At 39.4% G+C, this 15,483-nt stretch overlaps 1 protein-coding gene across 3 annotated transcripts; it reads right to left on the bottom strand.

Moving 5' to 3' along the window:
* Positions 1-225: 225 nt before the first annotated feature.
* ppm1aa (protein phosphatase, Mg2+/Mn2+ dependent, 1Aa) lies at positions 226-14,923 on the bottom strand (the record flags this gene model as incomplete). Of its 3 annotated transcripts, none has more annotated exons than XM_079229696.1 (5): positions 226-339; positions 12,401-12,458; positions 12,590-12,701; positions 13,853-13,970; positions 14,081-14,923. In XM_079229696.1, 5 exons carry the CDS (start codon positions 14,915-14,917, stop codon positions 304-306), a joined length of 1,161 nt encoding a protein of 386 aa, XP_079085822.1. The 3 variants fall into 3 exon arrangements, with proteins under 3 accessions (XP_079085822.1, XP_079085820.1, XP_079085821.1); XM_079229694.1 differs by lacking the exon at positions 226-339 and adding an exon at positions 9,483-9,571 and having other exon boundaries at positions 14,081-14,917; XM_079229695.1 differs by lacking the exon at positions 226-339 and adding an exon at positions 9,523-9,564 and having other exon boundaries at positions 14,081-14,917.
* Positions 14,924-15,483: the final 560 nt, after the last annotated feature.

Below are 15,483 nucleotides of genomic sequence, written 5' to 3'. Positions count from 1 at the left end.
ATAGAAGACTATAGGTACATTTACATTCCTGCACAGTGCTTATGCAGTATTGAAATAAGTAATTAAGCCACTGTTTGAAATGATGTAATGCAATGGCCTAGACTGGTGTGGATACGTTTATCTTAAAATGGGCCAAACAACGTGGAGATCAAAAGTTGAATGAAGAGTTGGGTATATGAGATGTGTATGTGGAGGAAAACCATTCAATAAATGATGAAGTGAGAGGAGATTCATTAATTATGGTGATGGAAAAGTATATGAGACAACAAATGCTTGCTTGACATCCTCTGATTAGTTCTTGTTTTAGCTGAAACCACGGAAGAAGAGGATGTTTGGGTCCTGGGAAGGAGAAGAGCAGGATGCAGATGAGGTGAAGTTTAAAGATACAGATGAAGTGACGGCATGCAGGAGGAATGACTCAATCACCCACAGGCTGCATGCTGCCAGATGTCAGACAGCGTGCAGAGGAGATGAAAAAGACAGTTCGGGGAAGAAGAAAAAAGAGCCCAACACCTTTTGGCACACAGGACATCTATTGCAAGTCTGTGCGTCCTCGGAGAGGGATCCCTCCTCCGTTGCTCTTCTGGAGATTCCTTCCATTTCCACCCGTTAAAAGGCTTTTTGTTTGGGGAGTTTTTCTTTATTCGAAGCGACCGTTGAAAAGGACGGAAGGTGTCGTCGGCTGTTCCAATTGTAAAGCGCTGTGATGGAAATTTGTGATTTGTGATATTGGGAAATATAAATACAATTAACTTAACTAAAAAATAATCCAGTCGTGTTTGAGGGCCGACCGAAGATGGTCTGATGACAGCTACAGACAGTTTCCATCCCCAACCTAATGACAGACAAGAGAGCCGTAAACAAGAAAAGGCTGTGCAGGTTCAAAAGAAAAACTATTTGCTTGCAGTGGCATCAATCAATCTTCACAGTAAAGCACAATAGTTGGTCTTAGACAAAGGGAATAATGAAGAAAATTGCCGGTATGGATTGTCAGAAGACAGCAACGAAGGTACCGAACAAACACTGTTCTCCTTTAGCAGTGCTTAACCATCGAGAGATAATCATTAACTGGGTATTTAACCTTTGTTTACAGACAAAACTGAATTCTCTCTGCGTCTCTACAGACTAGCAGAGAATTCTGCAGGGTTTTGTTGAGACCTCATTGTCGGCTGTGGAGGCTGTACTTTGTGGTTAAGAAAATACAACAACAAGTGTCTTTCAGTCAGTCGGTGTTGCTAACCATCTCCTTACTCCTCTCTCCTAATTCAGTTCAGCCATGTATTTTAGGACTTTTTTAGGAGCCACATTTCATATAATTTTGATGTGTTTGATGAACGAGCAATTTAGCTTTAAATCACGCTGACACAGGGAGCTACGAGCAAGACATATTCAAATGAATATCAATAAACGACATATTGTCCGATTTAAATGGCCACTCCAGTGATTTTAATATTGCATCTCCATAAGGGACCTGTGAGAGACCGATACAAAAAAGAAAAAAGGTCTATCCAACATTCACACGCACTGTTTCCAAGACAATGTAAAGAAACATGCAACGGCTGGTCAATCCCTTACAAAAATGAAGTTGAATAAATACCTGTAACAAAAAAACATGAGAATCAACAAAAAGGGTTTATTAAAAAAAAACAGGCCGTTGTATTGAAAAAGGTTTAAGTTATTTTGTCCATGACAAACAACTAGTCACTTGCCAGACAAGTTGTTCTGCGACGTTTTTCCTTCTTCTTCCCCTTCAACACAATGAAATATGGATAAGAGTGGCAGGGACAGTGGGCAGCTGTCAACAAATTCCACAGCTTCCCGCCACCACCGATCAATCAGGACCACAACAGTGCTGACCTGCTGGCTAGAGCTGACATTAATCCTAAATCTTCCAGTCAGTGCGGAGGAATGACAGGACACAAAGTGGTGATGGTGGGAGCGAAGGCTGATACAGGCGCTAACGAGGAAAGGTGCTGATGCTAATGGACGGATCTGTGGCTCTCTAACAAGCCTGCATCGTTTGATGTCCTAATTTACAGTGAGCTTTGTCTCAGGGGTGCAGGATAATGAGCTGGCCCGGGATTCCCAGGGCAGCAGCTTGTGTAACACACCTCATGCAAGGGGACGTTCACTCCCACCAAGCGCAAGAGTGAGAGACGGAGAGAGAGAGCAGGAAGGACATAGTGGATGTCTGTAGGAGAGAGAAGGGCGTGAGGAGGGAGGGAGGAAGGGGAGGTGGGTACATGTCACCCCTGCTTGATATGCTTGTTTGTACACACCAATCATTGAATCGCTGCAACCAAGTGAGAAAAGCTTGTGTTCTCTGTGACAAACTGACCTCGGGCAACAAGAACACTCACAGAAAGAGGAAACGGAGAAGGAAAGCATGGCGGGTGGGGGAGAAGAAGCAGCAATAGAGAACGTTGGAGTTGATCCCTATCGAGCTACGTCTTGTCCACAAAACACCCGTCACAGACGTCCCTTCCCGAGCTCTCCCGTGCTCAACTCTCAATCAAAAAATGTCCCTTCTATTTACGGAGCTACCCTGAAAAATATGGCTCCTAGTGCACTCCAAAGCAAATTAGCAAATGTGGAGCTCAGTGACCTCAGTGCAGAGACTATCCACACAGAGTATGCGGTGTGCCCTACCACCCCCACCTCTTACTGCTGCGTCTGCATGGCTGCATTAGTCAAGCTCAAATGGCTTTTTCCGCCATGAGAAGCAGAGCATGACATGCTCTAAACAATGGCAGGCAGATGACGAGCCAGCTCCATTTGATGATGGCCTCTGCCGACGTGGCCGCCTTTTTTTTTTTTTTTTTTTTTATGTGGGGGGGGGAATATGAGGGCAGCATGATTCATTAGGAGAGCACAGGTGGCCCGAGATCTAATGAGTCAGTTTGTGCACTTCTAACATGCAAATGACTCCCAAGATGGATGTACATGTTTAAAAAAAGAAGAAGCTTGTTTTAGACAAGAGTCTGAATTTAGTGGTGATGTGAGCCTCAACCTAATACAGCAGTAGCCAACACATTTAATACAAGAGGCTAAAAAATGCACCAACACGCTGACAATGACCATTAACAGAAGACACAGCACAATATTCAGGATGTTGTGATTCACCACCTCAAATGTCAACAGTGTTAAATGCTGTTATTTCATGCAACTAAAAGACATCAGCATCATCTACTTAATAGCTAGACACCGACTGCTCCATCAATTAACTAGAGGCCTGTTTGTGGGAGAGAGGATGCTGGCTGGTGTCTCTGAGCAGTCTCTATTAACACTGCCCCCCTCTGGCTGCCTGATTAGGATTGTGTCTTTGCATCAATCAGTCAATAGCATGGTAGACATTTTGTTTCATATCTAATGGTAGATACCCACTCATTGAGATTTTTTTTTGTATTTAAAATTGACTTATACTCACAGTAATACTAATAGCTTCTGGAGTAGCAAAACAAACTGCAAACTGCATAATACATCTAACCTTGCTTCAGTATCTTTAAATAATACGCAAAAAAATGTTTTCAGCATGCCACTCAATTCATAACAGGAGCCACAACAAACCAAATTGTACCTGATCTATTAACTGCTCGCCACTGAGCACCGTTTGAACGTTTGACCTTCTCACACAGCTCATGACATTATGTTGACATTTGAAGTAATCCCTCCTACGGTTCTTAATCCCAGTGGCCGTGGACCGCCCTGACCCCTCCTCTGACATGCACTCACCACACACTGACAGAAGAGGCAGGGAGACAAACACGACTCTGATACCCAGACGAGTCAACAACACCACTGGGCTTTAGAAAGCTCACGGGGATCGGAACATGCAGCGATGAAAACGGGCTTGTTAATTATCATACACAAACTGAAGCGCTGAGATTGTTTGAGCCTCGCATGTTTCGTTCCATTTAGTTCAAAAAGTCATTATTTCGCCATGTTTGTAAACACACAGTTCATATAAGTACATTTACAGCTGTTCTGAAGCTTCTTCTAACATCTGGTTGAGAAAATATTCTGTCCACTGCATGATAAAGAAAGATTCTCAAGTTGCAACTGTATTTCCTGAATCCATTTGCACAATACATCCGTCCCTCCCCATATGTTTATGCATTATATTGTATGCAAATGTAGAATATTGGAAAGAAACATCAAAATATACCAATATATTATAGTGATACATTTTGGTTGTACAAATTGAGTAAGGACATTTTTGGAGAAGAAAAAAGCGGCAACTAGAGAAACGGATTACACATTTTTCACCGTGAAGTGGACCAAATAGTTTTTTTATCCAGAGTCTTCAAGGATTCTCAGGGTACCTTCAAAACAGCGCTAAATTTTTCTAAATTTGCTTAAATGTGATAGACAAGATGGGCCTGCCAGTAATTTACCGTACACTCCCTTCTGCGTTTTAACATTTAAACTATGTCTGCAGTTGTGAGATGAAGGAGCCTGTGCTGGATGGCATACTGCACATAATATTATATAACTGATATAAAGAAGCATGTTTGGATCGTATATCCTCCATTCAGCCCTGGCTTTTACAGTATATACTTTTTGGTAAAATAATGTAGCTTTTTTTGAATAAAGTTTCACTAATGCAACAGGCACAAACAGATAAAAGTGATGAAATGAGAGGTACAAGATGACAACCCATTTATTTAGTAATACATTCTGCAAACTAGAAATTTTATTCAAACTTTAAAGGCTAAAAAATGAAAGAAAGGAGGGAAAGAAGGGGAGAAAATGTAAGGAGCAGGGAGAGAAATGCATCAATTCACAAGCAAGGAATGCAATTTGTTCAATCGACAACACAAATAGTACAATTTAGTTCAGGGAACAAAGCTTTTTTTAAACATTTTTTTTCTGCCATTCCTTTGGAGCTAGAACATAATACAAAATATACAGTTATTGAACTTTGTAAAATCACTCACAGAGGCCTCTGAGAAGCATTTGAATTGACATTGACGATACTTATCTACAGCACTAAAGCTATTCTTGAATGTAATCATAAATATAGCAGATATGAACGTATGTATGCACATTTCGAATGCGTACGAGGTTACCATGTTAAAACACTTGCATTAGTTAAAGTATGACATCATCTGCAGTGAAAAATTAAATAAGCTTTAAAGACCGAGATTCGATAAAGTAACATGGGGGAGGGGGGGGGCAACACACAAACCAGCAATGGTTGAAAAGTTGTACCATGTCACAACCAGGACAAAGTCCCTTTGTTGATAGCTTAAGTACCCTAACATGGGGGTAGTTTTGAATCTATTAGAGTGTAAAGTCAGAAGCATTACTCCTCATCATAGTGTTCTGTTGAACAAGTACTTTAGGGGGGCGACATGAGACTGGGTAAGGCAAATCGGTGAGCTTATTTATGAGCTGAAAAAGGTCAGCAAAGTGAGGCTCGGGTCGCCCTGCGAGGGGACAAATAAACCACAACTGCTCGGGGTCACACAGTAAACGCCACAACTGAGGTACATCGACATGTACAAGAGGGCGCAAGCATTTAAAATCTCTTCAACGTCTGCCAGGTAGTCCTGCGTACAAGAATATACAGGATGCAATCCAGGCAACCAAAGGTAACTCTGTAAATAGCTTTATAATCTTTTTTTCTACAATAACAATTTTCTGAAAAAAAAAAAAGCTGATTAAACAGATGATCAGTGCATATGACTTTGGTCATTTAGTCACTTCTCACACATTTCTAAAACCCTGAACTCTCGATACAATTCTAGATTTGAGCTAAGTGAGCGTCACACAAGTAGACAAATTGGTGGAATCACACAGGTGAGCGTTTGAGGGCCTTTGAGGGTTAGCGTATACGACAAGTGTTACTAGTTACTAAAATACGTTGTCATTTGCAGTAGCCACTAAAATCATTACTCGTTTTGTTAACGTCAGCACAATTCAGTCAAATACTGTACATGAGCACAGGCGGATCCCACTCACATAGACCAGTGTCAAAATGATAAGTTCTGGGGGAGAACAAAACAAAAAACGTGAACTGCTTTCTGAACAGTTTAGATCGACACAACACAAGACAAAAACTATTCCTGCAAAGGTTATGAGGTATTTTAGTTAATGACAAATTGGAACAGAATAATAAAAAAAAAATGTCGGGGATGCCATGGACATTTTACATAATTTAAACGTAAACGCCCAGATGTGTCAAATCACAGCAAAGCTGCCGTCAATAACTGCTAACATTGCAGCTACAGCAATTTTCAACATTAAAAAGCGAATTTCTAGATTTTTCATTCTGTGGCTTGTTACATAAATAGGGGATTAATTTAAGGGGTCACATCCTGAATTGTAAATCTCTAGAGCAACGCAGGACAGTCAAGGGGTGTGTGGATATTGATGGCCTTAAAAGGCAAAGAAATGTTGTTTGTTTCTTATTAAAGCGCAAAGAAAAATTGCATGAAATGTTGCTTTAAGAGACATCAACACCGACCAGGTTTGCAATTAGCAGTTTGGTGCTGAAAACCGTTTGAAAAGAGACAGACATTTAGTGCACTCACTAAACGAATACAAGCTAAATAAAACTGCTCATCCAAGTAAAAAAGGTATTTTTACACCTTTTTTTTTCTCCCTCAAACATAATGAATAAACTGCCTCGACGAGTTTTAATTTTAAATGATGTGAGCACCGTATGTATTGGTGACAAATACAATACTGTCATTTAAAACCAAAAGAAGTGGATGAACAACATTTTTACAGTTTTGTTTGTTTTTTGTTACATGATTTTTTTTTTGCTTTTTTTATCGGAGATAATATTCATTAAAACCACTTTTTTATGCAAACACACAGATAAATCTACCGAATTATGACTATGCTACTATTCATGCCATTTGTCACGCGAGACTGTTTAAAGGTACCCTGTGGAGTTTCCTCTGTAAACACAGCTAGGTTTACATTCATTTCTTCACAAAATGCAATGTGTCTCCATACATCCACAAAAGATTTTAAAAATTTGAATTTTCTCCGTCAGCTTGTCTTTTATGGCTTTGATGTACACATTACGGCCTCCTGCAGTCATGGTCACTCGTCAATACAAACAACAATACTCTCCAGCATGACCAGTGTTTCAAAACGCCACAGAGTACCTTTAAAAGCTGGAAATCTCAAAGTGAACATCACACTCTCTCAGTTTATCTTTTACAGGGCTACAGCTCTTTGCTCCTTTATATTGTTACTTCTTTTAATATAGATATCTGAGTGTCTTTGGGCTTTTTGCCACAAAAGTCTATTAGAAAGCAGCTCATTTAAGATTAAGTTCTGTGTTTTGTAAAGATTTAATTATTTGCAACCACCAGAAACCTAAATGCGGCGAAATAGTTAGGATTGTCATTTTGATAAATGAATGTACATTATTATTGTATATTTTGTAAATGAAATGGTTCAAACACTAAGTGCTGATCAGAGGAACACCAAAATGATTAAGGGGAAAGCTTTTTTTCTTTCTTTTCAAAACACACACATATTCTAACTAACCACCCCAAGACAAAGCACCATCACATTTTGTCCATGCCAAAAAAACTAACTCAAGCGACATGATTTATTCCTTGAAAGATTTAGTCAAAAATATATACATACATAATTTTCCAACAATGCAATTTTAGACAGAAAAAAAATGGCAGCAAATAAATCTGAAATGAAACCATTTATTTTCAAGAAATATATCTACTGTGTGTGTGTGTGTGTTAAATACAGATTTAGTTAGGGACAAGAAAAATCAACCCACAGGTCATACACTATAGCAGCAAACTGTAATGTGCTGTGGCTTGTGGTGCTGTGGGAGAGGCAGAGCAAACCCCATGAGAATAAAAAGGTGCTATACAACCATGAGAACTCATTGCAGTTAGCAGATTTGTTCTTGGTTTGAATGTCCAGCTGAAGACCACGTGAAGAATAAAAATAGCCTTGTAAGTTTTAGAATCAAAATCTTGTATGTTTTGTCCTATCATTAGACTGGTAACGGGTGATTTTCTCTAAAATATTCAGTGATTAAACTGTTCACATCTGTCAGATGACCAGATGTTAAAAAGGTAGAAGCTAAAAATCTATCTGTACCACAAAAAAAAAAAAAAACTGATTCTCATGAAAAATAAACTTGGCATAGGCTGTCATAAAGCTGAAACAAGTGATTATAAATCATATGGCACCCACAGTGGGCACTGGTAACAATGTCTGTTTAGAAACTGAGGTTTAAATATGACACAACCGATGTGTAAACTAGTCTAGACTTGACTAGAGTCGATGCATTGTACACAATGGGTTAATTGAACTACTCGTGTCATCTCAGGTTACTGTATAGTTCTGATACATAGCTTAAAGTTGTTCAAACAGCATAACAGCATGTAAACTCTGTTATCCTAAGCCTTTCGGAATAAGAAGTAGTGAAAGCTTATGTTGGACTGATATGGAACACTGGCTGAAAAAAGCGCAGACAGTGAGTAAGCATTGGGAGAGCAATTCCCTTAAACTCCAGGCTGGTCTGTTGTCTAAACCACCAGAGCAAATTTAAATTAGAGTTGCGCACACAGATCTGTCTTTACACCGACACACATAGACACAAGCACCCATTCACGCTTGCAAGTATCTATCTGTAGACAAACGTGTTAACAGGTGTCTTTTTTTTTCTCCATCAAATGACTTGAAGAAATTAACAAAAATAAAAAGATTATTAGTCACTTCAAACTTCCAAAATGACAGCAAAACACTTTGCCATTATTATTATTGGAGCATGTAGAGAAAACCACTTACAAAAATAAAATACAATTTAAAAAAAAAAAAAAAAAAAAAGCACAGGGGAAAAATAATTAGGATTTAAATGGTTTGATATAGAGAGCTTACTGTGTTGTCAACTATACAATTTACCCGTTTATTTTTTTAAAGGAGCATAGACTAACAAAAAAAAAAAAAAGTAAAGTAAAAGCGCAGAGACATTATGCCTGGAGGACAAGCAGTAATATTCACTGAATAGACTTTTGTTACAATTCCAGAAGAGCAGGAAAAGGCAGATAGTGCATAAAAGGATCTCTTTTTCATTTTTTTAACTTAAAATCAAGCTGCATTAAATACAGGCTGTTTGTACAGGACAATTGCACTTCACAAAAACAGAAATATACAAACACACACAAGGAAATGTGAATCAAATTAATTACAGCAACAACAACAACAAAAAATCTTACTACTTAAGCTGATTATTTAACAAAAAGAAAGAAAACCTTGTGGACTCGATTATTATGGATTACTTTAGAGGAGAGTATTAAGGTGGGTGAACATAAAGGGGGAGACAAGAGGGTGGGGATCCTGAACTCCAGAGTGGACTGGTGCTGCACTATTCCAGGTTTGTGTGCATGCAACTCCTCTTCTTCCTCTTCCTCCTCTTCCCATGAAATTCCCTTCTTAGAAACCAAAAGCTCAGAGTGACGGAGAGACAGACTGCTGAGCTGAGCTGCTGTGGGTCTTGAGAGGAGGGTGGTTTGTAAACTCTATGCTGTGTTAGTGGTAGGAGGTTGTGTTACCACATGTCGTCTGTGGACGCAGAGTCCTTGATAAGAGAGGAGAGGAAGGAAAAACCCTTCAGACTGGCTCAACATCCATGCTATTTCTATCAAGAGCTGGACAGTTTTAAGCATGTAAGACACAAACTGAAAATATAAATCATGCCGAGGTGGCCTGGCTCGCATCAAGTTCGGATCTCAGTGAGGTCTGGACAGCATGTGGGCTCAATCTGGACAATTTGTCAAACGTAGGTCTCACATAATCTTTTCCCCTCAAGAGCGAGAGCAAAAGAAAAAGAGGAGGAAAACCACGGCTGGAGAAATGAGTCGTGTTACGTTACTGCTGATAACCCAACATTTCCTGATTTTGCCGCTTCAAAATAAAAGCTCATAAAACAACAAAGGCTTTTATTGTGACGGATTTATAGGAAAAAAAATGTATTAGCGCATATATATATATATATATACACAAACATATAAGAACTCAAAATGATTCAACCCCCATTGCAAATTAGGTTTATTGGCCAAAGTGGTCTCTCCTAATTCAACACAAAATGCCACTTTTAAAAACTACTGCAGTCTTAAAATAAGTCAACCCCATTAATAGAATCCCTCATAAGAGCACACATTTGCAAATCAGGTGTTGCATCAAACACACCAGCAGGCCCTGAGGTTGTAGTTTCTACAGTAAGGCACAAATAAAACGCTGAAGATCTCCATGCCTGAACTCCAAGACCACTACTGACCCAAAAGCACAAGAAAAGTCGGCTCCGGTTTCCCTGGTCCAGTCAAAGTAGCTACATCCCAAGGAGACCCTACCATGGGCTGATACCCCAGACAACTTGGCTTGCAGGATCTCTAAGCCACTCAAACTGCTCCACCAAGTTAAGGGGGCAATTCGCGGAGGAGTATGGCAAAATATGCATCACAATTTCTCTATGCACCTCCAAAACATGGGGCATGTTGTCCACGACTCATTGACTGCAGTTCACTTATGCTGCTGGATATACTAAAGTTACAACCAAACTTTTCTTTCCTATCATGGAATTCAATAAATAATTCAAAAATACATACTACAGAATCTCCAATGTTAGCAACAGAGTACACTCAAGAAACAGAAAAGGTATTGGGCTGACCTATTGACAAATACTACTCAATGCATTCAGTGGATTCATGGCGACATCTTGCATCCTTTCTTATCAGCACTTTAGTAACATGGTGTGCTTCTCCACAATACCGATAATTGCACTGCCTCAATGATCTTTTCTGTATTTTGTGGTGCTAAACAAGTTTATAATGAGCTATGAGGATTTCTTGTCACAAAGCTAATTGTGTTTATAAGGGTTTACATCTCACATACTCTGATGTGAAGGCCTTGTCTGAAGAATCAAGAGCCACAATGAGCTGGATGGATACATCCAAACCGAGCAACAAGGCACGACTCAATCAGAGAAACGGGTGAAAGGGATGAAATGTCACTTGAGGTTTTGAACGTATTAAAATGTATAAAAGTCTGTTGTCTAATAAAAAGACCACACAACTCTTCAGTCAAAATGCTACGTGCCATCAAACATGGACCTAAACAGACAAATTCTTAAGGAGAATCTGGTGGGATAGTCCAAATAGTATAGGGGGATGTTTGTGCTTTAAAAGCACAAACACAGTGCACTACAGAAGCAACAGCACTGTCACTTCAAAACAAGGTGTTAAGTATAGTTAAAGTTCTTTGGTGGCCACACAAAACCTCAAATTTGAATTTTACTAAGCATTCCTATGGGAAAACTTAAAACTGCTCACATGCTCCCACTCCCCTGCTTGACCAAGTTGGAGTAAATCTGAAAACAAATGGATAATATCCCAATGTCCAAAGATAATACATATTTGTCCTAGAAAAACTGCAAAGTTGGTTCAAAAGGTTGAATACAGTCACGAATACTGTATGATTTCTATCAGTCACTTTAAATATGTTGGCAAATGTGTCAAAGAACCTAATTTTACTTTCTCTATTGAAAGCTTTGTGTCAGTTTATACCATTATGTATTCAAGCTGCACCACATAATACAGAGGAAGCCAAGGGGCCTGACGTGTTAAAGTAATTTCAAAAATCCATCTTTATACAAACATAAAAGACTGAAACAAAGCGCCAATTTTCACTGTCAAGGACAAGATGACATGCACAATTCAAATGCAGCTGACCCAGTGAGCTCATCTGATGAAAACTCAAAAGCCTTATATCTGAGTGGACGAGGGCAACAGCTTTGTGGTCCGTTTGTATATAAAAAGGAATGATGAGCAATGTTCCTTTTTTTTAAACCAGTATGTGAGAGAATGCAGGTTTACACAAAACCAGACAATTTCACTTATTAGATCTCCCCTATTCAAATTAAAAAGCAACAATTATGGAAATGAGCTCATATTGTATAAAACTGAGCCTTTTTTGGCATAGGACAAGCAATGCAATTGTGGTCTTTTGTCAAAAGGAAACCAAGTTATGTTTTACGAGGACTATTTAGGGAAACAATCGGACATTGCTGTCATTACAGTCATGACAGCAATACAGTGTTGTCAGCCATAAAAACATGTTAGTATTACAACAATATAACGTAAGTGCTTTTATAAATTTTCTCCATTTCAAAGAAGGCAAAGAGACATCGTAGAGTCACTACGTTACTGATGAGTCCGTGAGCAACGTTATTTTTTCGAACTGAATTTTGAGTCAATTAGAATTGGCCACAAGCCTAGTTCATACTTTTAAATATTATTGACATGCAAAATGTATTTCAAATTTGCTGGCCACAGGTCAAAAAGCATGCATGTACCAATCCAAGCAAATCTACAGTGAATAGTTTACTTTAAGGACAAGTTGGCATACTTACTGTGTCATCACTTCGGTAGGGGTTGAGTTTGTTGTACACTGCTTCAATAACACTTCGTCTAAGGGGAAGAAAAAGTAAATAAATCTAATAACATATAAGACTTTATTTTTCATAAAAAAGATTAAACCGACAATCACTGTTAAAAATAAAAACTTGTCATTATCAATTCTCATAACAAAGCTCACTCACTTGCTTGCCAGCTCTCCTCCGGGAGGGAGGTTAGGGATGCTCTCGGACGCTAACGTCCGCAAAACATGGACCAAATCCGGGACACCTTCCTCCCCCTGCTTTTTAATAATCTCTGTTGGAAAACAAAAATACATTTGGATCGTTTCACAACAAAGAGCAAGTGTTTCTCAAAAAAATCTTGATATGTGCAGTTATTAACGTTTTACTTTGACTTTAGATAGGTTTTTCTCTGTATACACAACATCTATAGCAATACATTTCTGTCCATCCTGGAAGAGTGAAACCTCATCTGTTGCTCTCTGAGGTTTTTCCTTTTTTTCCCCCACTGAAAGTTTTTTTTGGGGCAGTTTGTTTTTTCTCATCTGAATGTATATACTTATACGGTCAGGGAGCCTCTATAGATTAGAGGTTTCCTGGAGTGGTACATTTTAAGACCTTTGGCCAACTACTGTTCCCAGAGAAGAAAATTATTAACCAGAAATGTTTTACAGACAAACTCTTCTCCTGGTTGTCAAGTCAACATTGAACAACGTGTGTCAAGTTTAATTCCCAGATGAAATGGCCTCCAATTGGAAATGATGTCTCTCATTCTTTCAACAACTCTTGACATTAACATGACATTGCTTGATATTGTAACTGGCTGACTTGTGTTCTTTGCTCAAAAAGTTAAATGTAATTGATTGTTGTGTATTTTAAAAAACAATAGACTAAGGTTTACTTGATGACAAAAAAAACATTAATTTAACAAAATGAACCAAAGTCATCAACCGTGTCGGGGGTTCCTAGCTTCTTCTCACCTGACACTTACTTTTGGGCTATACAAAATAAACTGAATTACAATGTCAGGGAATGTTTCTCTTAATAGAACAGTACTATACCTAAAAGCATTTTGAATGAAAAAAAGCATATATATATATATATATAAAAATCAAGCAGAGTACATTTATTATTCTCATTCAAGTGTTTGGTGATTTTTAAACTGTGTTCTTCCTGACATCTGTAGATGCTCCCTGAGCATAGGGGAATCCAAATAAAATAACTGCTTTCAGACAGGCTTTTGAATGTTTCCCTGGCTCTAGACACAGCTCTGACAGATAACAGCCTAGATGTTAATAAGGCTAACAATATTTTAAAACATGATGTAAACAGAAAAAACCTGTAATGTACACTGAATAAAGTGTAAATTCCCACCGAAAGTAATAGGGATTGTGATGTCAATATCCCAGGTTCTATTGTAGTCGAAATATGAGTTTTCGCTCCTACCTTCTACTCTGCCCTCCAGATATTTATCCAGCTCAGCCTCCCGTTTTACCGCTTCTGGAGATACCTTTGGCGCCCCAGGAAAGCAAATTAAAACAACACTCATATTGTCACGGCTTCCCTGTAAAAAAAAATAAAGAACAAACATAGAGGTCATGTAAATCAACCAGGTTACCATAACAGACAAGTGTGTAACAAAATATCTATGTAGGTTTTGTGAACATGCCATACCTTGTACAAGCAGGTGTCAACAATTTCATTGCTGACCCTTTCAAGATCATCTGTCACCTCTAGCCTTGACCTGACAAAGTCACACAGTTCCTCATTGGCCATGACATCCCAGATGCCATCACAAGCTAGTATAACGAATTCATCTTCCCCCTCGCATCTCTCGATTGCATACACTTCGGGCTCCGGGGACACAAGCTGCTCTGTCGGACCTTTTCCATGCACACACTTGTAGTCGAAGTCTCCCAAAGCCCGAGACACAGCTAGAGACCCATTAACTCGCTGGATCATGACGGAGCCACCGGCATTCTGGATCCTTTCCTTCTCCAAAGGGTTGCTGGGTTTGTGATCCTGCGTGAAGAAGTGCACAGCTCCGCCCCGACTGAGGAGTCCCCGTGAGTCGCCACAGTTGATAAAGTAGATCTGGCTCGGAGCAATCATCACTCCCACTGCAGTTGAACCACTGCGGTCCACACCATGCTTTTTCTCAGAGATGGTTCGCATGTGTTCATCAATCTGCAGGAATCCTGTGCGGATCCCATTCTTCACGCTATCTGCAGATGGGTCTTCCTGCAAAGCACTCTGGAAGTCTGAGTTGCTGGTGATGTGCTCCAACAGGTGCTCACAGCAGTACTTGGCCACCTGAGAGCCTGCATGCCCGTCATAAACAGCAAAGAATGACCAGGGGTCGAGACCATGAGGCAGACCAATAACTGCGGTGTGTGCATCTTCCATTTCTACACGCCAACCCTGCATGCTACTCAGCCCATACTTCAGGTTGTTGCCCTCACCACGGGAATTGTATTTTTCCATCTTTGGTTTGTCCAGAAATGCACCCATTGTGTTTCTCTTACGACCTGTAACCGAAGTGAAAAGAACAGCATCTAATTACAAGACATGACAGAAATTAAGTTTTTACTAATGAAGCCAATAATTGAAGGACTTTGTGGCAATATTCAGTTTCTGATCAGGTAATTATGCAACTGTATATTTTAGAGTAGATAAACTAAAATATTGGATATCTAGTACTAAACGGAAGGACACAGTTTTGTATCAACGGATTAACACAAATAGCATGTATTCCATCGCGTCGTGGCAAAAGATTGGCATATTGGAGCTAGGCTTAGGTCCCCTGCCCTCATCTAAAAATAGTAGAGCCGTGTAAACATTTTGGCTACTTATTAGGAACCCTGCTGTTGTGGATCCGATTGAAACGCCCTTCAGCCACTGCCTGATCAAGTGTAACATTGAATGTAGTTAGTGTAATCTGCAATGCCATTGACACTGTCATTTAATTGTATTTTGAATAACGTCACACCGCGAGACACAATGTATCTGACCTTCGCAATGCCCACCACTTCACCATACTAGCTACTCAGGTTAATGTCTGCACTCTCAACGCCAGC

The sequence above is a fragment of the Taurulus bubalis genome (assembly GCF_910589615.1).
Source record: "Taurulus bubalis genome assembly, chromosome: 1".
NCBI lineage: Eukaryota > Metazoa > Chordata > Actinopteri > Perciformes > Cottidae > Taurulus > Taurulus bubalis.
The sequence above is the reverse complement of the archived record's forward strand: the minus strand, read 5'-3'. Positions and strand labels throughout refer to the sequence as shown.